Here is a 20343-nt window from a genome sequence, read left to right on the forward strand (position 1 = left end):
TTCCACTGCTGTCTGAGCCAGAGGACGTGGGAGGCTGCTCCGGCTGACCTCCAAGGTCCACTGCCATTGCTGAGGCTGGAGGCTTCTCCCTGGGAGCCCCTGCCGTTGGGGCTGCTGACCCAGGCGCGGAGGTAGCAGCACGTGCACATGCGGGCCCTTGAACATGTGCAGAGCCCTGCCCCCGCCTCCCACAGGGTGCGGCTCCCAGGGCTCCCTGCACAGCCCCTGGGGGAGGCGCCCCCGCAGGCTCTGCTCCCTGAGGTGCATGTGACAGGCAGGTGGCGTGGGAGGGAGGAGGGGCCCAGCTCAGGGCTGAGTGACAGCCTTCCCTCGCGAGGAGCTGGGTGCCCCCCAGGCACCCGGGGCCTTGAAGGCAGAAACAGAGACCGCTGCTGGGTCACCCTCCGGCTTGGCGAGCCGGGGCCAGCTCCATCCCCGGGCCTCGCTCCGCTGGTCCATCCAGCATGGACAATGGCCCTGACCCTGGGGACGCCTTGGCCCGTGGCGAGGTCACACAGAAAGAGCACGCATGTGCCACCTCTGGCCTCGGGACACCCTCAGTTCCCGCCCAGCCTCCATCCCCTTGGAGGCCGGGAGGGACTCGGGGCTGAGACGGGAAGGGACACCCTTGGGCATCCTCGCAGGGCACGAGTTCAGCAGCGTCGGTGGCTGGAGGTCGCACTGGGCAGGTGAAGGGACCCCAGGTTCCTGGCATCGGGACCCTGCAGGTGGAGTGGACGGCCCCTCTCCCACGCCAGGCCTCGGCCTGCCCTTGATCATGGGTCCCCTCCCGAGCCTGCTGCTGGCTGTAGCAGCTGCCCCTGGGTGAGGTCTCCACCCCCGGGCTGACAGGCAAAGCTGAGGCCGTGGCTGGAGCAGGGCTCCCCCAGCTGCTCCCTCCTCAGACCCGTGGGCACCTCCCGTGTGCCAGACCTGGCGCTGGGGATGCGCAGTGGACCGCGCCTTGCGGGTTCCTGAGGGGACGGGCAGGCCGAGCGTCCAGCCCTCAGCTGAAAACGTGAAATCCCAAATGCCCCAAAGTCTGAGGCCTCCCGAGCACCGACCGAGGTCGCCTGACTTCGTGTGACGTTTTGCCGTCGAGATGCAGATGCGTTGAGAGTGGGGTGTAGAGTCCCTTCAGGCTCCGTGTCCAAGGTGCATGTGCCACAAAAGTGAATTGAAAGCCTAGATTTGGGTCCCCTCCCTGGGACGGTTCCTCATGTATCTGCCAATGTTCCAAAATCTGGAAAAATCTGAAATCCCAAACACCTCCGGCCTTGAGCGCTTGCAGTAGGGGGTCCTCGGGCTGTGACAGGGACTCATTCCAAGGAAATGGCGATGAGGTGATCCAGGGGCCCAAGGGCCGCAGGCTGAGGGGGGCCCTCTTCCAGGGTAAGCCCTTGAGCAGGGCCCTGAAAGCACCGAGGTGGAGCCCCATGGACCCCAGCTAGGCCACTCCGGGCAGAGAGCAGGGCGGGGGCAGACCTCTTCTCGCGTTCAAGAATCTGCAAGGACTGGGGAGTCCAGAGAGCCGGGAGGTGAGGCCAGATGAAGAAAGGTGGGGTGCGGGGAGGTGACACAGAACTTGGTGAGGAATCCTGGGCTTCCAGGGAGCAGGAAAGAAGGAAGCTAGGCCCAGGTTTGCCTCACTGAGTCCCCTGTCCCCGGGGACAGCAGGCACCTCACCTCAGCCACGGACAGAACACACCTGAGACTCCCAGGCAGAGAGTCACCTGGCCCAGCCCACTGTGTCCCCATAGCCCACGTGGTGAATGGAGAAGCTGAGGCTCAGAGAGGCAAAGCGACACCACCCCACGGCCCCCCGCATCCCGAGGTGACTCCCACGCTGGCACACGGCGGCGCTTTTTCAAAATGATGTTTGTGAAAGTTAGTCTCAGTCTCGACAGCCAAGACAGGACGGTGGGGATGCTCGGCTGCCCGCGAGCCAGATGAAGGCTCCGCTGCTGCCAAGGCTCTTCTCGTGGATGCAGTAAGCACGCTTCAACCCCAGAAATCACCCAGCCTCGCTCAGGGTACGCCACGAGTGGCTCTTTGAATCTTAGCCGAGGAGGGCTTTGGGGGTGTGCTGCTGATGGGGGCCTACTCACATCCAACCCCGAGTGGAATACCTTAGATTGCCAGGAAACAGGGCTGGGTCCTTTCCTCTCAGCGGCCGTGGCAGAGAAGGAACACCATTAACGTTTACTAAAGAGAAGGATCTTCCTGAGGTGACCCTCTGAATGCACGGGTAGGTGGACACACGTGGAGCCAGGAAGAGTAGGATTTTCAGGGGGGTATCACAAGGAGAAAGGACAGCTGAAAAGTTAGCAGAAGATATATGTTTTGTACTCTGTACGAAATGCCCACTCCCCCTCCCAGAGTTGGTCCAGTCACATGAAAGCTAGAAGGATTCTGCATTAGTCAGTTTTCACCAGGTTGTGCTGCATAACAAGCATCCCCTGGTCTTTTTCTTGTGGTGGTTTTGCCATTTCTTTGTTGCTGGTGTTGCACGTCAGCAGCAGGGTGAGCAGCTGCGGCAGCTCCCATCCAGGCTGGGGTCAGGTCCAGGGCTGCCCAGGCGTTTCTCCTGCCAGGATCCAGCCTCAGGAGTGCAGCTCACTACCGTGTAGGAGAACGGCGGGCCGAGTGGATTTTAAACCATTCTCAAGAGACTCTGGGGATTTCCAGAGCCTCTCGGACCCCGGTGGGCCACAGTGAGTGGGCGGCAGGAAGTTCAAGTGGCCGGGGCTCCACGACTCCCACCTTCAGCACCCCACCCCACTTCATCTGCTGGGTCCCCCGGAAGTCTTCCTACAGCTGCTGAGGAAACGTTGCATTAAAAATAAACAAATCGATGATCTCATATCCCCCTCCACCACACAGGAAGACCAAGGCCTCCGAAGAGAGATCAGGAAGCGGATGGGTGGCCGAGCCCGGGAACGTGACCTGCAGGCGCCTCTCCCTACGGCCGCCTGGGCCATCGGCTCTCAAGACTTCAACGTTTTCATCCCAGGAAAGACACAGATAATAGATTTTAAAGCCGTATAGAGTTGCCCTCGATCTCCACGGGGGATTGCCTCCCCACGGATCCCCAAATCCCCTGATGCTGGAATGCCTTATAGAAAACGGTGCTGTATTTACAGTCTTCTCGCACACTCCAGATCATCTCTAGATCACATTTAATACAAAGGAACGCGACACAGTAGTTGTCACACTGTATCGTTTAGGGGATGGTCGAAAGAAAAATAACCTGTGCCTTCAGAGCAGATGCGCTTTTCCCCCTAATAGCTCCTATCTTCCTTGTAGGCAGGTGCAGTGTGTGTATACACAGTGTGACGGGGGCTAGGGAGAATTAAAAAACAGAGGGGAGGAATAAATAGTTGTAGAGGGGTTATTTGGGATGGAGCTGCTAAAAAGCCCTCTTTGAATAGGTGAGATTGAAGCAAAGACCTGGACAAAGCAAGAGAGAAAGCCACGTGTATATCTGGAAGCAGAGACGGTGGGGAAAGCAGGTGCAAAGGTCCTGAGGTTGCTGGAACCCGGTGAGTTGAAGGCACAGCAAGGTTTGAGCTGGAGTGTCTAGAGGCCAGTTTGTGGCTGAGGAACTGGGGACGCCTGTGGAGGATTTGGGTTAGGGAGAAGATGACCTGCTTGGCATCCTGGGAAGAACCGAGGGCGGAGAGACTCAAGGAAGAGGCTCTTGCCTGTGCGCCGGCAGGTGGTGGGTGGCTCAGAGACACTGGGGCTGTTTTCAGCATTTGGCTGGAACGATCCATCCCAGCACTGACTGCTTCACAGAAGGCAGACTCTCCGAGAAGGCAGGACAGTGGGCGTCCATCCCCAGGACACCCACCATCTGCAGCAGCAGGCAGGAAGCGGGCGGCGGGTCCTCCCAGGGACGCTGGCTGGACTGCCAGGATATGAATGAGCCCAGGGCGGCCTCTCTGAGAACTCCTGGGGTGACAGTCGTGACCCGCAGTTCCACCACACCCAGGGCTGGCACAGGTGCCACAGAACTCCTCCCCCACACTTTCGCCCTGTCCCCCTCTTCCTTTGGCAAATTGGACGAGGTCCTCGAAGGGTGGCCCTCTCCCCTAGTTTAACTCTACTGTTACCTCACCTCCCCAGGAAGCCTTCCCAAGTGTCCCCACTTGGACTTCACCTGCGACGCACCCCAGTGGCCCTCAGCAGGACTGTGGCGTACCCCTGTTGCTGCACAGCCGGCCCCAACAGTCCTGGGGCCCCTCGCCTGCGCCCCACCCAGGGCAGGGGCTGGGGCTGAAGCTGCTTCGGGGCTCTTGCTCGGACCTCCCCTCGGGCTTGGGTTCCTTGGCATTTTCCGGCAGGGAAATATCAAGGGCCCAGAGGTGGGGTTTTGTTTTTGTAGCAGGAAAGAAAATGTCCAGGCGACCTCCTGCAGGTCCCTGGGGGCTGGGCCCTGGGGAGGAGGGTGCCGAGGAAGAGCTGCCGGCCAGAGTGGGCCAACCCAGCTCTCAGGGAGTGACCAGGCCAGGGTGACCAGTGGGGTCTGGTGCAAGCTCTTCTGTTTGATACCTGGGGACTGCGGCCTTGAGAGGAGGGGACACCCAGGCCTAGACCCCAGCTCGGCTGCTCCTGGGTTCCCGATGCGGACAGTGAGGGTCAATGGCCCTGGTTGTTCTAAGCCACTAAGTTTCAGGACATCTTGTTACGCAGCGCTGGGGGACCGATAAGCTCATCAGCTTCGTCCTGCCAAGTGAGGCTTCCCAGGCCCTTGGCAGCTTCTCAAAATCACTCCGATCCCCAAAGTCTAGAGATTCATCCTTGCAGTGGCTTCAGGAAAGGATGTCATCTCACGAGGACTAACCAGCTGGTCTCTTGAGAGTTTGGAGTTTGGAAGGAGATGGTGGGGACACAGCGGGAGCTGTGAGAGGGACAGAGATGGACACAGCCAGAAGAGGGGTTGAGAGGACCAGCCTTGGGCTGAAGGCTTGGTGGAGGCTGGCCTCTGTTGCCCACTAGCCCTGACTCCCACCAGAGCCTCAGCCTCCGCGGGCGGCAGGCTCCTTATCTGTCTTAGGGTTGACTGACAGGGCCACGTGAGGGGGACAGTCTGTCCCCCGACTGTAGCAGCTAGAAGGAGTTTTCTAAATTGAAAATCTGATCAATGCGCTTGAAACCGATTGGCGCCTGGTGCTGCTCAGATACAGGTGGAGTCCCCGGGCCTGCGCATCGCTGGGACCTGGCCCTGCCTGGCCGGCGCCTCCTTCACCCCGTGTTAACCACGCAGCCACCCTTGGGTTGCTCGAAGGTGCCAGGGCTGCCTCTCGCCTCGGGCCCTGTGGCTGGCACAGGCTCTTCCCGCCTCCCACCTGCTGGCTCCGCCTCCCACCTGCTGGCTCCGCCTCCCACCTGCTGGCTCCGCCTCCTTCCGCCTCAGCTGGGCCGGGCGCCGCCCTCTTTGCTGCGGGTGTTTGCAGCATAAATTGGGATGCACGCCCCTCATTCCACTCCGACTTCAGGAGCTCTGGGGGCCTGGGGACTCGGGCCAGCCGCGCCTCACAGGGCCAAGGGTGGTGGCTCTCTGCTGGTCCTTAACTTTGGCCGAGCCTCCACCTGCCTCTAGAGTTTTCTAAAGATCTGAGGCCTGAGCCTTGGCGGCCCACACCTGTCATCCCAGCCACCCAGGAGGCCGAGGCAGGAGGATCGCCGGCAGCTTCTCGGGACCCTGTCTCAAAATAAAAACACAAGGGGCTGGGGGTGTAAAAACACAACGGGCGGCTCCGGGGGAACCTCCCACGCGGCTGCCAAGGGCTCCTTCTTGGAGGTCCCCGTCTCTGATGCCTTGGGCCAGCCCTCCGCCCACAGGCACCCCAGAGATGCTCTCTCCAGCCCTCCCGGGGAGGGTGTGTGGGCGGTAGAGCACCCCTGGGTTCATACCCAGTACTCCACCCCTCCCATACTTTTTTGGTGCCTACCCAAAGAGGTCTTGGTAGAGGACAGGAGCGCTGGACATGGGAATGAGTCCACATTCTCTAGGCCAAGCCGGGACCGAGGGCCTGGCAGAGCCTCCCACCCAGGGCCACCTCACGGCCTGGAACCGCCGGCTGTGAGTCACAAGGGGAGCAGGACCTGCTGGGGCCTGGCCCTGCGCTCAGCCCGCCATCACTGGCTCATGGGATCCTTGGGAGCGTCTTAGAGGAGGGTGGTGTGAGCATCCCCATCTCCCAGATGGGAAGACAGAGGCTTGGAGCCACCAGGTCTCTGGCACTGACCCAGCCACAGGCGGCAGAGCCAGGATCTGAGCCCCGGGTACTGCGGCTCCAGGATGGAGGTGCTCGGCCCCCACTCTCTGTTGCCAGGGATGGTGGGGGGACTTGCTGATTGTCTTCGTTCTAATGACTGCTTTCTCGTCCTCAGAGACTGGACCCCCAACACCCGGGGGACACGGAGATCTGCTCCTGCACATCTGGGGTCTCGTCCCTTTGCAAAAGGATGTCCTCCCAGCTACCAGCAGGCACCGCAGAGCCTCGGGATCACGCAGGCTCAGCCGACCCGCTCCCGGCCCCCCCCGCTCCCGGCTGGGCTTCTCGGACACCAAAAGGCTCCCCTGGTGAAAGGGCCATTGTCAGCCCCGGGAAGAGGCAGGTTGCTATGGAAACCTCGGGACTCCACAGAAGCACAACGGCGGGCTGCAGGAGACCTTTCCAGGCTTCCCCGGGGCTCTGCCGAGGCGGCCGAGGGGCTCCAGCCTGGTGGGTCCCCCCGGCCACGATGCCAAGCTCAGCAGCATCTGGGGCATCCCTCCGCCCCCAGGCACCCACGAGATGCTCTTTCCAGCCCTGGGGGGGGGGAGGTGCGTGGGCGGGGAGGCCCCGTGACTGTGACTGACGTGTGGGGTTGAGTCTCTAATTAAAACCCGCCTCCCTCCACTGCCAGGCAGAGGAGGGGAGTTCAGGTGTCAGCGGGGCTTTATCCCGAGTGTCTCTCCACGGGGACCTGTGCCCTCGTCTGACAATGCACAGAGACCTCTCTGTGCGTGTCCGTCACCTGTTCCCCAGCCCTCGATCAGTGCAGACCAGGCCACCAGCCCACACGCTGGTGTGGCACTGACCTTCAATGACCACCAGACCCGTGGTTCTCCACCAAGGCACTCACCGCTGTAGGGCCAGCTGTTCCAACACTTCCACATCTGTGCCTCACCCCGTCCAGTGACACGGACACTCTGAGGGGCACCTGGGCCAGGGTTCTGTGCACAGGCTCTGCCCGTGCTTCTGACCTGCTGCCCGGGCCCAGGACGCATCGTCTCCCCTTTGCACAGATGGGGAAACTGAGGCTCAGACAGGAGAGAAAACCTATTGGGGCCCCCGGTAGGGAGGAGATCTGAGGCTTTGAAATGGGGTCCCCTCTGGCCCACTGACCCCTCAGCTCCAGGTGGCTGAGAAAATGGAGGCCAGTGGCACTGGGGTGCCCCGAGGCAAAGAGAAAGGGGCACAGCTCGATGATGCCCTCCCAGGCCCCATCCCAGCCAGGCGAGTGGGCACAGTGCAGAAAGCCAACCTCAGCCTCACCGTGCCTTCTAAAAGTTCCAGAACTTTCCAGCCAGGGTGTAGTCACAGGCCGGAGCGTCACCTCGCCTGGGAGCCTGTGGGAAAGATCCAGGTCCACACCAGGCCCACTGTGCCGGTCGGAACCGACCTGTCCCGGGTGCTTGGCACACAGTTCAGGTAGAGAAGCCCCAAGCCGGGGGAAGAAGCCACAGCATGGGGGCGCGGCCCCCCAGGAAAGTTCTCTGAACCCCCCGCCCCAGTTCACCCGCCAGATGGGCTAACTAACCTCACAGTGCCCGAGCTGGAAGGACCAGAGACGGGAGGAGACGGGAGCAAGTGGACAAGCACACACAGCCGGGGCCAGAGGCAGGTGCTCAGCTTCCCAGCGGGTGCTGCCTCCTCGCAGGGGCGGAGGTGGGTGCTGCAGATGTAATGAGCCCCCCAGAGGCTCCCCTCCTCCTGCTGGCTCCCCAGACTGGCTGCCAGAGACCTCAGCTGGGGATTTGGTTTCAGTCCCATGTCCGTATGATCCAAAAAAACCACACAAGATACCAAAACAGACGTTGGTGCCAAGGCAGAGACGTCCTCTGCACGGGAGGGAGGGGGTGATGCGTCCCCCCCCCACTTGTTCCAGGCACAGCGTGTGCCCGCCGCGCTTCTGCGGGTCTGCATGTGTGTGCGTGTGCGTGCGTGTGTCCGTAGGTCTGCATTTGTGTGCTCATGGCTGCGTGCACGTGTGGCGTTGTGTGTTGTGGGTTTGTGCTGGATGTTCGTGCCCGTGTGCACCCCCTGTGTGCATGTGTTCACGTGTGAGCATGGGTGTGAGCCACACACACATTTATAGGACCCATGCTTGCATATGTGTCTGTGTGACATGTGTGTTCATGTGTGTGCAAGTGCATGGGCTGTGTGTTTATGGTGCGTGCATGCGTGTGTGCACGTGTGGAACTTCAGGTGACTTAAAGGTGCATCTGGGAGAAGAAGGGGATTGAAAAACCCAGGAAATCCTCGGCCCTCGGGGATTTAACACGCGGCTTTGATCGGCCATCGGCCGGGAGAATTGATCATTTTCCTGGGGCAAAAATGTCTGGGCAGCGCTGAGCCGTGGGGAGCCCGGCTGACCAGCCAGAGGTGAGCAGTGTCTTTCTGGAAAATGGCCTCTAGAGAGTCCCCCCGGCTGTGCCAACAATGGAAAAATGGGGTGACTGAGAATTGACTGGTCTTTAGTCAGAAAAAGGAGCCCGGGAGTGGGTTAAGAGCGCGTGGCCCTGGCTCAGGTGCGTGACTCCAGGGGACCCTGTGACATGTGGCTGTCAGAGGAGAGCAGGGCAGCAGTGGCCTGGTGGCCCCAGTCTGTACCATGGCACACTGCATCCCTGCAGGCTTCTGGGAGCGAGGGACACACTGGTACCGTGGAGGTGGCCTGGGCGTGCCTGAGTCACCAAGTGTCCAAGAGAGTAGCTTCACCTTCCACTGCTCCCGTCTCCTTTTGAGGGCCAGAGTTGGTGGCAGAGACAGTATCCCTGATTCTTACAGGTCTCGTCTGATTTCTTGGACCTGCAGTAACTGTATCAGATAAAAAAAAAATGGGGGGATGTTGGTGGCAGTTAAAATTATAAATGCGTAAAAACTATTAATAAAAATATTGTAATGGCTCCTATTAAGTAAAATGATGCTTATATTAAATGATGAGGTTCCCCACCGCCAGGAAGTGCTTCCTGGTAAAATTCTGCAAATCCCAAAGAGGCAGCTAAGCGGTCACCTCCCCTGAGAAATCTTCCCAGCCCCTGTCAGCAAGAACTTGGAACCGCCGGGTGTGCCTGTCCCCGGCTGCCCCAGGTTCTAGGAGAGCCCTGTTTCCCTGGCCCCAGCACCCGGGCCCCCAGGCACAGCTCTGGAGATCAGTGTCACAGGCTTCTTCCTTTCAGACGTCCCTGTGAATGCCACCCTGCTCCGGGCCCCTGGAGAGCTCTTTTCTCAGTTTTGGATAAAAGTGATCTGGCCTTTGTTTAATTTCTTATAAAACATTAGAAAGCTGCGACTGTTCTCTCTGGGGACCGGCTCCTGTCCCCAGCAGCAATGCCCTTGAAGCTTCCCGAGGCTCCTGCCCGGCTCAGCTGCCGCCTGCTTCTTCTCAAAGCGTCTGGCTCTCCCTGGAAACCCAGCCGCTGCCCTGGATCCGTCCTGGCCACAGCTCGGACGCCCCAGTCCTCCGGTCACCCTCCGTCTCTCCCCCGCCTTTCCCAAGGCACCTCAGCAGGTCACCTTGGGGGTGAGGGCATCCTGACAGCGAAGGCTCAGGACTCCCCTCCCCCTGTTTCACCCCCCGCTGCTCTTCCGTGCCCAGGACCACGCCAACTAAGAGTCTCATAAAGAGCCGTGGGGCCTCCTGACCTTGGCTCCAGGTCTCCAGTGGCCTTGAGCAGGGACCAGGCTTCTCGCAGGTCCACAGCTGGATTCTCAGAGGGAGTGCCCTGAAGGCCAGGGGACACTCCAAGAGAACCTGGCCATGCCGCACACGTGGCCTTTCACGACTGGGCCTTAGATGCCTGGGGCAGCTCCCCAGCATGCTCTGGGCAGAGGCAGTGAGCGGTCAGCCGCCCAGGGGAGGGGGCCGGGCCCACCTCTGGGTGGATCACCGTGACCAGCCTCTGCCCAGATCATGGACTCCCCAGGGGCTTCCTGGACACCTCCCTGGTGGTCCTCACGATATTCCGGCATCATGAAGAAACTGAGGCACAGAGAAAGCTGTGTGTCCCAGGCTGCCTGACAAGAGCCTCACGGTCAGCACCGTGCTGGCCAGGACAGGGTCACTGCCCGTCCCTAGGGTGGCCAGCAGCGTCTCACCAGCTGGCACCGATGACGTGCCAGGCATTGTGGTTACATGCTGAGTATTAGTTCATTAGTTCATTTCCTCTTCATGACTGGCCAATAGGTGATAGTTATCATCCTTAACTTTACGGGAAAGTTGAAACTGAGTCATAAAGAAGACAGAGAGGAGCCGCCTGGGATTAGGCCAGGCAAGAGAGACCACTGCTGTGGCACACAGTTTAAAAAGATGAAAAAAAAAAGTCCTCAGTCATAGAGCCAAATAATATTTTCAAAATAAAAATTAAAGTAAAAAATTCCAAAATACACAAGATGTCAACATTTTAAATAAAGATGAGGGCATCCTAGTCTAGACAACTCAAACTCTCCTGGACCTAGAGACCCATGAGCCCAGCAGAAATGCTATGGTCATGGGCTACTGAATTCTGGGGTGGTTTGTTACACAGCATCTCTGCAGCCATTGCTGACTGTTACAAAAGGGAATTTGCCTGAGGACCCTCAGCTGCCTCACCACCCTCAGTACTGAGATTTGGACCCAGGCAGCCTATGATCAGGATCCATATTATTAGCAGTTAAAATGCATTCTCTCTCTCGTAAGGGCATATTCCTGGGCACCTGGGTTCGTTCAATATTCACACATTCTATTTCCAAGGGGAGGCTGGGGACCTCCATGAGTGCCGTCTTCCAGGCCCCTTTGATCTGGCAGATGACCCAGACCCTGGCCCCTTCATTTTGGCTGAGACTTTAACGAGGCTGATTCCAAAGCCAGGTGCCACACCAGGAGCATGGCCCCCTACGCCTGCAGCCCTCCTTTGTCAGAGACACAGGCGGGCAAGGTACAGTGCGTGGAGGGCAGCATAGCGTGCGGAGAATGTCATCCTGTGGCTCCGGCTTGAGGGCTTGGCTTGTGTCCCTGCAGTAAGGGGCTCTGGGGCCACGTGTCTAATGGGGGACAGGCAGGCTGGGTCGGAGCTCAAGTTCCAACGGAGCCCACAGTGACTTAGCCCCTGGAGTCGAGTGGGCAGGAGCGTAAATCTCGCTTTGCCCAGACGTGGGACCACTGGACAGAGGCTGGCACGGTGATGCCCTAGGCCCTGGCCATGAGGACATCAGGAGGGTCATAGAGTCCGAGGGCATCGAGAGGGACAGAAGGGCTGAGCAGCCCCCACAAAGAGCCACACAGGCCCCCACAGCCAAGAGACCCCCAGGGCGGCAGTGGCCTCTGTGGAGCTGCGGAGTCACCCTCGATCCAGGTCCACGCCATCTTCAGGCGTCTGCCTTGCCCTCCCCGCAGGGCACGGCCACCGGGCAGGAAGAACTTCCCCGCTCTGCTGGCCTCTTCCCCTGCGCCCCAGAGCACCCCCAAGAATTGGGGGGAGGGAAACCGGAAGCCGCTAGAGGGACCCAGGAGCCCCCTCCCCCCCGGGTGGTGCAGTAGCCGCCAGCCGCAGAGGAAGCCCCCCCCATGAAGACCGAAATGCGGGGTCACGTGGGCCCAGGATATTTGGTTGAGCTGGTATTTGCCACTGGGAGCGCCTGGGGGGTCCCTGTCACCGTGAGGGATGAGAGATGTGGGGGGTCCATGCTTCACTTAGGGATGAGGCAACAGGAGCCCCTGAGCCATTTCAGGGAGCCCGGGAGACGGGAGCTGCTCTCCAGTTGCGTCTGCTGCCCGCAGCCTGGGTGAGGTCAGAAGGGACACGGTGGACACGGTGTCCTGGTGTCCTGACGCTGGGCCCGCTGCCTCGGGGCAGGGTGGAGGCAGCAGCTAGCCAGCCAGGTCTGGCCACAGCGAAGTCACCCCTGGTCTTGGGGCCGCCTAGCAGGGGACCACGTTTCTCAGCCCTTTGGTCAGGTTGGCACGCCACTCACCTGGGTCCTGGGGACGTGTGCAGAAGGGATGAGACAATGGGAGGTGTGCCTCCCCTCCCTCTCTCCCGATACCTATGCCAAGGTGACAACATCCTAGAGACAGAGGAGCCCGGAGGTGGAAGAATCCTGGGTGCTGAATGACCAGGTGGAGCAGAGTGCCCACGCCAGCCTCTCCCTCCCGAGAGCAGCCCCCCAGCAGGCTCGGTTATGAAAGCCCTGGAGACCAAACGTGCTTAGGAATCAGACATGGATTCTAGCCCAGCTTTCTCCTGCTTATTTGCTGTGCAACCTTGGACAAGTGACTCTACCTATCTGAGCCTCTGCCCCCTCATATCTAAAGAGGATTTATAATCCTTCCACGTAGCTTTGCCAAGAGAATCCAACGTCACAGGCCCAGCACAGTGTTTGGTGCATAGTGGGTCTTCAGCCAAGGTCAGCTCCCTTCTGTCCCCCATTCCTGGCAGCCACTGAGGCCGAGAGGCTGGCAGGCACCCCCCACCAAGCTGTGACGCAGACTGCAGTTTTTCTCTGGAGTGAGTGACAGGTTCAGGGAGGCGGGACACAACAAGCACGTGGAGTTCACGTTCCCGGGCGATGCTGCCTTCCCAGGCTGGGACTGGGCTGATCCTGGAAAGGTCTCACCGGGAGGGGCACTCTCCTGACATCTGAGTCCCCCCCCCCCCCCCAGGGCCGGGAAGACCTGGCCAGGGAACTCCTTCTCCTTGTCCTCAGCCCAGTCCAGGGCCAGAGCTGTGGGGCAGGAGCAGGGGGCAGGGTGGTTGTGAGGACCATGATGTCGGGTGGTGCAGTGGGATGACCAGCTCCTTCTTGCAGAAGGTCAGGGCCGCGGGAGGCCATCCCTGTGCGTCTGGGCCAGCCGCCCCCTGCCCGCGCCCCCTGCCCACGTCCCTTTCACAGACAAAGAACCAGAGGCCGGGAGAGGACTCGACTTATCTGCAAGGAGGCAGGGAGGCAGGGAGGCAGCGGGGCCTCCGGCAGGGCACCTGGAGGGCCTGCGGGGCACCAGCCCTTCCTGTGTCTCAGCTGCGACGGGGGAGGGGGCCACGGCCACAGTTCACGGTTACAAAAGGCAGGACCTAGAGCGCATCCAAAGGACTTGCCTCCCACCCAGACCTTCCGTGGCTGCCGTGGGCTCAGGATCGGAGGGAGCCGGGATCCAGGAGCAGTGGCTGTCCCTCCCCCAGCTCCGTGGCTTGCCTGGCCCGCCTCGTCCTCGGCCTGACCCCTCTTGTTCTGTGTGTCCTGAGGGTCGTGACCCCTCCACTGGGTGGTGAGGCCCGTGGCCAGGGACGGGAGTGTGTTCAGGGCTCGCGCCTGGTCATGCTCGGTGGCGTCTGCCCATCACAGCAGAGCGGTCTCGTTCCCGATGCAAAATCCTTTCCTCCCCACTCTGAGGTGAGACAGCCTCTGGTCCTGCACCTCCAACGGCCCCTTCAGCTGGGCCACTTTGGGCAAGATATTGAGGTCTCTGAACCTCGATCCTCACTGCCAATGCAGCGCTGTGAGGAGTGGGTGTCTCGAGGAGCTGGATGGCAGAGGTGGCTTGGGAAGCCAGACACGGCAGGTCACCCAGCCAGCACCCAGTGGCCGTCTCCACCCCCCCCCCCAAGGAGGACCCCTCGGGGCCAAGAGGCACATTTGGTAGCATTTTGGACCAGGACCTTCTCTCGGCCTCCACTTTCTGTCTCATGTCACAGAGGCTCACTCTGTTTGTCCCAAGTCTATTGAGTGCTGTTTGGGAAGTTCCCGTCCTGGAGCGCACGAGCCGACCTCCAGGGGTGGCCATGACTGAGGTGAGGCTGAGGAACTGTGTTGGGGGGCCCTGTGCGCGGGAGGACATCTCCATCTCAGGTGCTGGTGACCACACGTTTCCTTTCTTTTTGGAAACGTGCTCTTTCTATGTTGTTAAGGGATCCTCCTTCCTCAGCCTCCCGGTAGCTGTGGGCCTCACTGGCCACCCCAGGGGGACATGACCATTCCATGCACACACACACACACACACACGCACATCCCATGCACAGGTGGGTTTTACTGTCCCCTCCCCAGTTTAAACTTGAAGACCACTCAGCACCACACGCTGGGTGAGGCACCAGTAGGTGATCCGGGGAGGAGGGGCTGGCATTGGTGGGGGACAGACCACCTCTTCTTTAAGCACAGGAAATGCAAGGACACAGCTTCGTAACAAATCCACTTTAATTGATAGTGAACGAAGAGGTCCGGGACAGTGAGGGTGACAGGGTGAGACCAGGCCCCACACGCCTGTGGACAGGTGGCTGGTCTGCTCCGAGGGTTCTGACTGGGAGGGTGGACAGCCAGGAGACAGAGCGGGGGTAGAGCTGCTGCACTGATGGCGGGCGGGGACAAGACGCAGGCGGGGGCCAGGTGTGCGGAGCCGGGGCCAGGGGCGTCTGCATTCACCTGTGGGCACATGTCCACACTGCCCACAGGGACCTCCCGGGGCAACAGGGGTCAGACGCCCCAGATCCCTGAAGAAGCATCGAGCGAGGGGGCGAAAGGGCCAGAGCTAGTCCTGCTTCTGCCACTTTGACTGGGTGACCTGGGCACGGATGGGGCTTACCTTCCTGGGCCTCCGAAAACTCACTCAGTGACTATTGTGGTTTCCTGTGACCTTAAACTTCAATATTTTTCAGGAGATTAGAACATAAACTGTATCTGTTGACAGCTGGGCCTGGTGGTGCCTGCCCATAATCCCAGTGACTCAGGAGGCTGAGGCAGGAGGATCTCAATTTCAAAGCCAGCCTCAGCAACTTAGCAAGGCCCTAAGCAACTTAGTGAGACCCTTTCTCTTAAATAAAAAAATAAAAAGGGCTGGAGGTGCGGCTCAGTGGTTAGTGCCTTGGGGCTCCCAGTTCAGACCTGTGGCCTGGGCACCAGGAGAGGCCCGCAGGAGCCTTTCTCCTGCCTCCTCCCAGGCTCTGCTCTGACCTCAGCTGCCCCTCCTTTTGAGGCATCGAGGTGGACAGAGGCCAGAGCTGGGGATGTGAGCCCCTCACCCTCTCTGTTTCCTAGCACTCAGTAGGTGCTCAGTAAATGCTCCAGGAATGAACAGAGTAGAGGACAGCCCGCTCCCTGCCACAGAGCTCTGCCCTGATCTAGCTAGGAGGCAGGGCGGGCCTGGGCCAGGTCACCTTCCCCTCCTGTCTCAGTGGCCGCCTGCCTGCCCAGAGGCCTGCAAGTGTCTGGGAACAGCGCGCTCCGCTCCCTTACAGGCCAATGGTTACGTGCAGACAGACCACGGGACCCTGTCGGGGAGCATGAGAGGAAGGTGTCCCCAGAGGAGGCAGGGAATCTGAAGTTGGGGCCCTAGGCAAGGACGGGTGGCGAGGCTTCCCTGTCTACCACTAACACAGCACGAGCTGCAAAGGAAGCCGCGGGGCTCAGACCGCAGCCCCGAGGGCGTCGCTCATGTGGGCGTGGCCTGGGAGGGCTGGTGGGCGTGGTCGGGGAGGGCGTGGCCTGGTGGGCGCGCCGCCCCTCCCCCCCACACACACACTGGCTCGACATCCGGCAGCAGCAGGTGGGTGGACATGGCCGCCAGGGTCCCCCTGCCGGAAGCCGCTCCTGTCCAGCTGTTGGACTCTCAGTCCGCAACTTGTCCTTGGAGGCTCCCGACCTCTAGCATCAGCTTGTCTTCCAACCCAGCGACCGGAAGGCTCCAACTCAGGGCCCGCATCGGTCCTGACAGCTCCTGGTTGGCCCCTGTCCCCAGGGATACGTTGGTCTTCCCACGGAGCAGCCGAAGTCCGGGGAAGCCACGGACAAGAGGACAAGAGGGAAGTGGCGAGGGCAGAATGCTCAGGGCCCGGCGCCTGGGCCTCGGGCTGGTGCCAAAGGTCTTTGAACACGATGCTGCTGAGCTCTTGGGGACACCGTAGCGGGCGTCTGGGGCCACCTCCCTTAAGGCACTGCCCGAGCCCCTCCCCTGGGTCCCTCCCTCTCACTGGATGGTGCACTTGTCCCTCTCCCGGGCCTGGCCCTCCCGAAGGACCTTGGCCTTGATGTACTTGAGGTCACTGTTGACGCTGGGGCGGCGGGCGAAGGGCGACACCATGCCGTAGGCGCCCGTGTCCTTGACGCGGCGCATGCAGAAGGGCCGGGGGTGGAAGGCGTCGCCGTGCTGCACCGAGATCTTGCGGTGCAGCGCGGGGCTCATCTCGTGGGGCAGCTTGGCCATGCTGAAGAGCACGTAGAACATCTCGTCCACGTTGGTGTTCTTCTTGGCCGACACCTCGAAGTAGGCACAGTTCTCGTCGCCCGACACCAGCAGCTCGGCCTCGGTGGTGGGCACCTGGCGGCACAGCTCGCTGTGGTCGTTCTTGTTGCCGCAGATGACCATGGGCAGCTCGGCCGCCTCCTTGGTCTTATTCTTCAGGCAGGACTTGACCTCCAGGATCTGCTTTTGGAGGCGCTTGACCTCGTCGAAGGACTCCCGGTTGTCCAGGCTGAAGACCAGGATGAAGACGTCGCCTGCGGGAGAGAGCGAGGCGTGAGCGCGCGCGCCCTCCCAGCCGCTCCCCCGCAGAGTGAGGGAACCCCCGCGGCTCTGGGGTAGCAGCTGTTACTCTCCCCATCTGAATGTGACTGCAGGGCTGGAGGCAGGGGACCTGAGGACTTGAGGGGACTGTAGAGTGTTAGCAATTTCAAGGATGCTCTCAGATTTCAGGAGAGTCGAGTCCTGCCTGTCCTGCTCAGTGCATGTCCCCGGGACACGCAGCAGGAGCTCAGCAAACACCCGTGGCCATAGTTAAGGTCCAGATGCTGGCACCAAGGGCCCCAGGTGCGCATGCTCCTCCTCTGCTTACACCTGGCCTGGGGTGGCCTGCGACTCTCCAGCTCAGTTTCCTACCTGGACAACCTACTGGGTTATCTTGAGAGTTCCTGGAGATAATGAATGCAGGTGGCACGCACTCAGCCTTCTCGAATGTCAGTGATGACAAGGACAGGCAGCTCTTCGAGCTCCCTGTTGGCTGCTTCCTAACTTCTCACAGCACCTCCGTGAGGGAGATTTCATTACTTTCCTGTTACAGGTGAGCAAACCAAGCTCAGAAAGGGCAAGCAACCTGTCCAAGGTCACACAGCTTAAATGCCAAGCCAAGATTGCAACCCGATTCTGTCCTCGTGTGGCCCACGCCTGGTACACAGTAGGTGCTCTCTCTTCTTGAATAAACCATGAAATGAGCAGGTGAACATTACCTCCAAGGCCCTTGTTTCCTGTATTACAACTCTCGGCATCACTTAAAACAGTGACTCTGAACAGTGACTGGAAGCGGGAGGGGGCGGCAAGTGTGTGGCCAGCACCTCCACGCTCCTGCCCAGGTCACAGTTCCTATGACGGTCACCATCTATTCTCCAGGCTCCTTCTCACTTTCGCTTAGACTCAGAGTCCCTGTCTCACAGGCGAGGGAACAGGCTCAGAGGAGGTGGCCCTGGGACTCATCCTCGGGAGGAGATGGACAAGCCCAGCTTCTGGCAGAACCACCACCTTCTCCCTCTGGGCCCAGGGCCCACTGGTCCCCTATAATTGAGCATGTCATGTTCAGAACAGCGTCTGGCTGCAGTGTGCTCTGAACAGGGGGATCAGGGGCACGGGACTCCATCCCAGCTGGGGCCTGCACTCAGTGCTGGCCACAAGGCTGGCTGGGCCCAGGTGGGGCCTGTGAAGGACCTCAATGTTTTGAAGGGCACCAGCAAGGCAGCCCCAGCCCACCCACCGCTTCTGCCCTGGCAGCCAGCCCGTCCCATCAGGCTCATCTCAGCCCCCGAGGACGCGGCAGCCTGACATTTTTAAACGCGACACGGACGCCAAGCACCAAAAGCCCGACAGGGCGGCAGCTGGAGAGAGAGCCGGCAGCTGGAGAGAGAGCCGGCAGCGGGATTAATGGCTTCCAGAATTCCCTGCACACCAGCCCCAGGTCGGAAAATGAGGCACGGGCTGGAGAGGGAACAAAGCACCGCAGCAGATGTGCTCAGAGCGCCCGCACACGCCCGCGCAACACAGACAGACCAGGGCGCTGGAGGCCGCAGGGACACGCATCTGAATGCCAATGTGCTCATGGAAGGACTGGAGGAGTCACCCTAGACTGAGGGGGCAGCCACGGGGGGACGCAGCGGCCCTGATGGGGACTTGGTCCTGGGCCCCGTCCTCTCTGTAGCGTGGGATGGAGGTGCGTCTGTGTAACTGGAAACTAACTGAAAACACACCCGGTCCTTCCCTGTGTCTCCCCGCACCTCCCTGTGATACCCATCCCCAGAGCCCTCCCCAAGACTGGAAAAGCAGACGCCAGTGACACCCCCTGGGCTGGAGGAGGCCCCTGTGCTTTCTTTCTATGCTCACGGTCACACAGGGGACTGAGGTCATGCCTGCAGGGAGGCTGAGACGCCAGAAGGCCACACATCTAACTGCCAACCAAAGGCCGAGCCAGGATCTGAACCCAGGGCCACCCAGGGCCCCCGTCTACATGCTCCCTCTCTAGAATATGGGTGAGGTGGGGGTCTGGGAGCAACCTAGGTCAGAGGATCAGCAAGGAGGCCTGGAGGAGGAAGCCACATGCCCGGGGCACTCACCTTGGGTCACCTATGAGCCTCCGCCCTGGTCAGGTGTGGAAAGAGGTGGGCAGGACATGGCTCCCCGAGCAGCAGGCTCTCAGTTGTAATGCTACTTCAGTGCTACCTGGAGTCCCTTGATCACACCCTCCCCTCTGCCCAGCAAAGGGAGGGACACGGTGGGACATGACAGTGTAACCGTATTGGGCACACTAGGAACATCAATTTTAAAGCCCAGCATTTATTGAGCACTTAATGTCTGCTCACCAAGCACTTTACACGTATTAACTCATTTAATTCTCACGGGACCTTTGAGCCGGGTGTGCACGTGATCCCAGTTTCCAGAAGAGAAAACAGAGGCACAGAGAGATAAAGTCACTTGCCCCACAGGCCAAAACCAGGAAGCAGTGGAACGAGGACTGGGCCCCAGGCTGCCTCTGGACCTGCCCTCTCAGCTGCTTGATGTGCTGGCCAAGGGGACATCTGCAGGAGCTCCCCCTGCACCTCCGCCCCGGTGGTAAAGGAGAGCCAGCCAGCCCAGCCAGCCACCTGGAACAAGTCACTTAACCTCTCAGCCTTGTTTCCCTGTGAGCGGAGGCAAGCGCTTGTCTGGAATTTAGCTTCGAGGATTACTCCCTGCCCACGGCTCCCATACGTGGGGCTGCTGCCCTCACCACCTGGTTGTTACTACAGGGTCCCTTCCTTTTGCCTGACCGCTGCCTGGGTCCTGCCCTGACCCCTGGGGAAGTGGCAAAGGCCTGAAAGGTCAGGAACCTGAGCCCAGATGTGGTCCCCAAGGCTCTGTCGGGTCTACTCCCTGAGCGGGGAGGTGGCAGCTTGACACAGCTCTGTCCCCTGGGCAGGAAGATCCCCAGTCCAGTCAGCTCCCAGCATGGCGCTGCCACCCGCCGCACCACCCGCGGTCTCACCTGTGAGGATGGACAGCCTCCGCATGGCGGGGAAGGGGTGGTTGCCAGAGGTATCCAGGATGTCCAGCTGGTACATGTCGCCGCGGATGTTGTAGACCTTGCGGTGGAAGTCCTCGATGGTGGGGGTGTACTGGTCCTCGAAGCGGCCATTGAGGAAGCGGGAGACGATGGAGCTCTTGCCCACCCTGGAGGCGCCCAGCACCACCATGCGGTAGGAATTCTTGGCGGGCACGCTCAGCGTGCAGTTCCCGCTGGACAAGGTCTTCATCATGGCTCGGGGCTGCGGCAAAGCGAGGGGCAGGCGTCAGGAAGCCGGGGCCCAACCCAGCCCTGCCCCCCTGGTCGTGGGCCCAGGCCTCCCCAACCCGCGCCCCCGCCTGGGTCTCAATTTTCTGTCTGCAAAATTGCACCCGCGCCACCCGCGTCTGCGCCCTGGCCTTTCTTTACCCCCGTCCAGCCGCTCGCCCACTCGGTCACCCTCTGTCCACGCAGCCCCTGTCTGAGGGCAGCACGGATGTGAAGCCCCGCCTCCCCGCCAGCGGCGGTCCGCGGAGGGTTCCGCACAGGACTGGTCCTCAGAGAAGCTAAGCACAGTTGGA

The 20343-nt window shown here is 60.6% G+C and overlaps 1 protein-coding gene across 1 annotated transcript; it reads right to left on the bottom strand.

Moving 5' to 3' along the window:
• Positions 1 to 14426: 14426 nt before the first annotated feature.
• Positions 14427 to 20061, bottom strand: Rasd2 (RASD family member 2). Its single transcript, XM_015482777.2, has 2 exons — positions 19745 to 20061; positions 14427 to 16739 (listed from the first exon to the last, which is right to left on the bottom strand). Exons 1-2 carry the CDS (start codon positions 20013 to 20015, stop codon positions 16210 to 16212), a joined length of 801 nt encoding a protein of 266 aa, XP_015338263.1. The 5' UTR covers positions 20016 to 20061; the 3' UTR covers positions 14427 to 16209.
• Between the last annotated feature and the right edge of the window lie 282 nt (positions 20062 to 20343).

Source organism: Marmota marmota, unplaced genomic scaffold (assembly GCF_001458135.2).
Source record: "Marmota marmota marmota unplaced genomic scaffold, marMar, whole genome shotgun sequence".
Lineage (NCBI taxonomy): Eukaryota > Metazoa > Chordata > Mammalia > Rodentia > Sciuridae > Marmota > Marmota marmota.

Excerpts from the sequence above, each read along its gene's own strand:
- Rasd2 (XM_015482777.2), bottom strand. The coding sequence starts at position 20,015 with ATGATGAAGACCTTGTCCAGCGGGAACTGCACGCTGAGCGTGCCCGCC. Across the intron at positions 16,740-19,744 it reads GAGGCTGTCCATCCTCACAG|GCGACGTCTTCATCCTGGTC; the intron begins GTGAGACCGCGG and ends TCTCTCCCGCAG.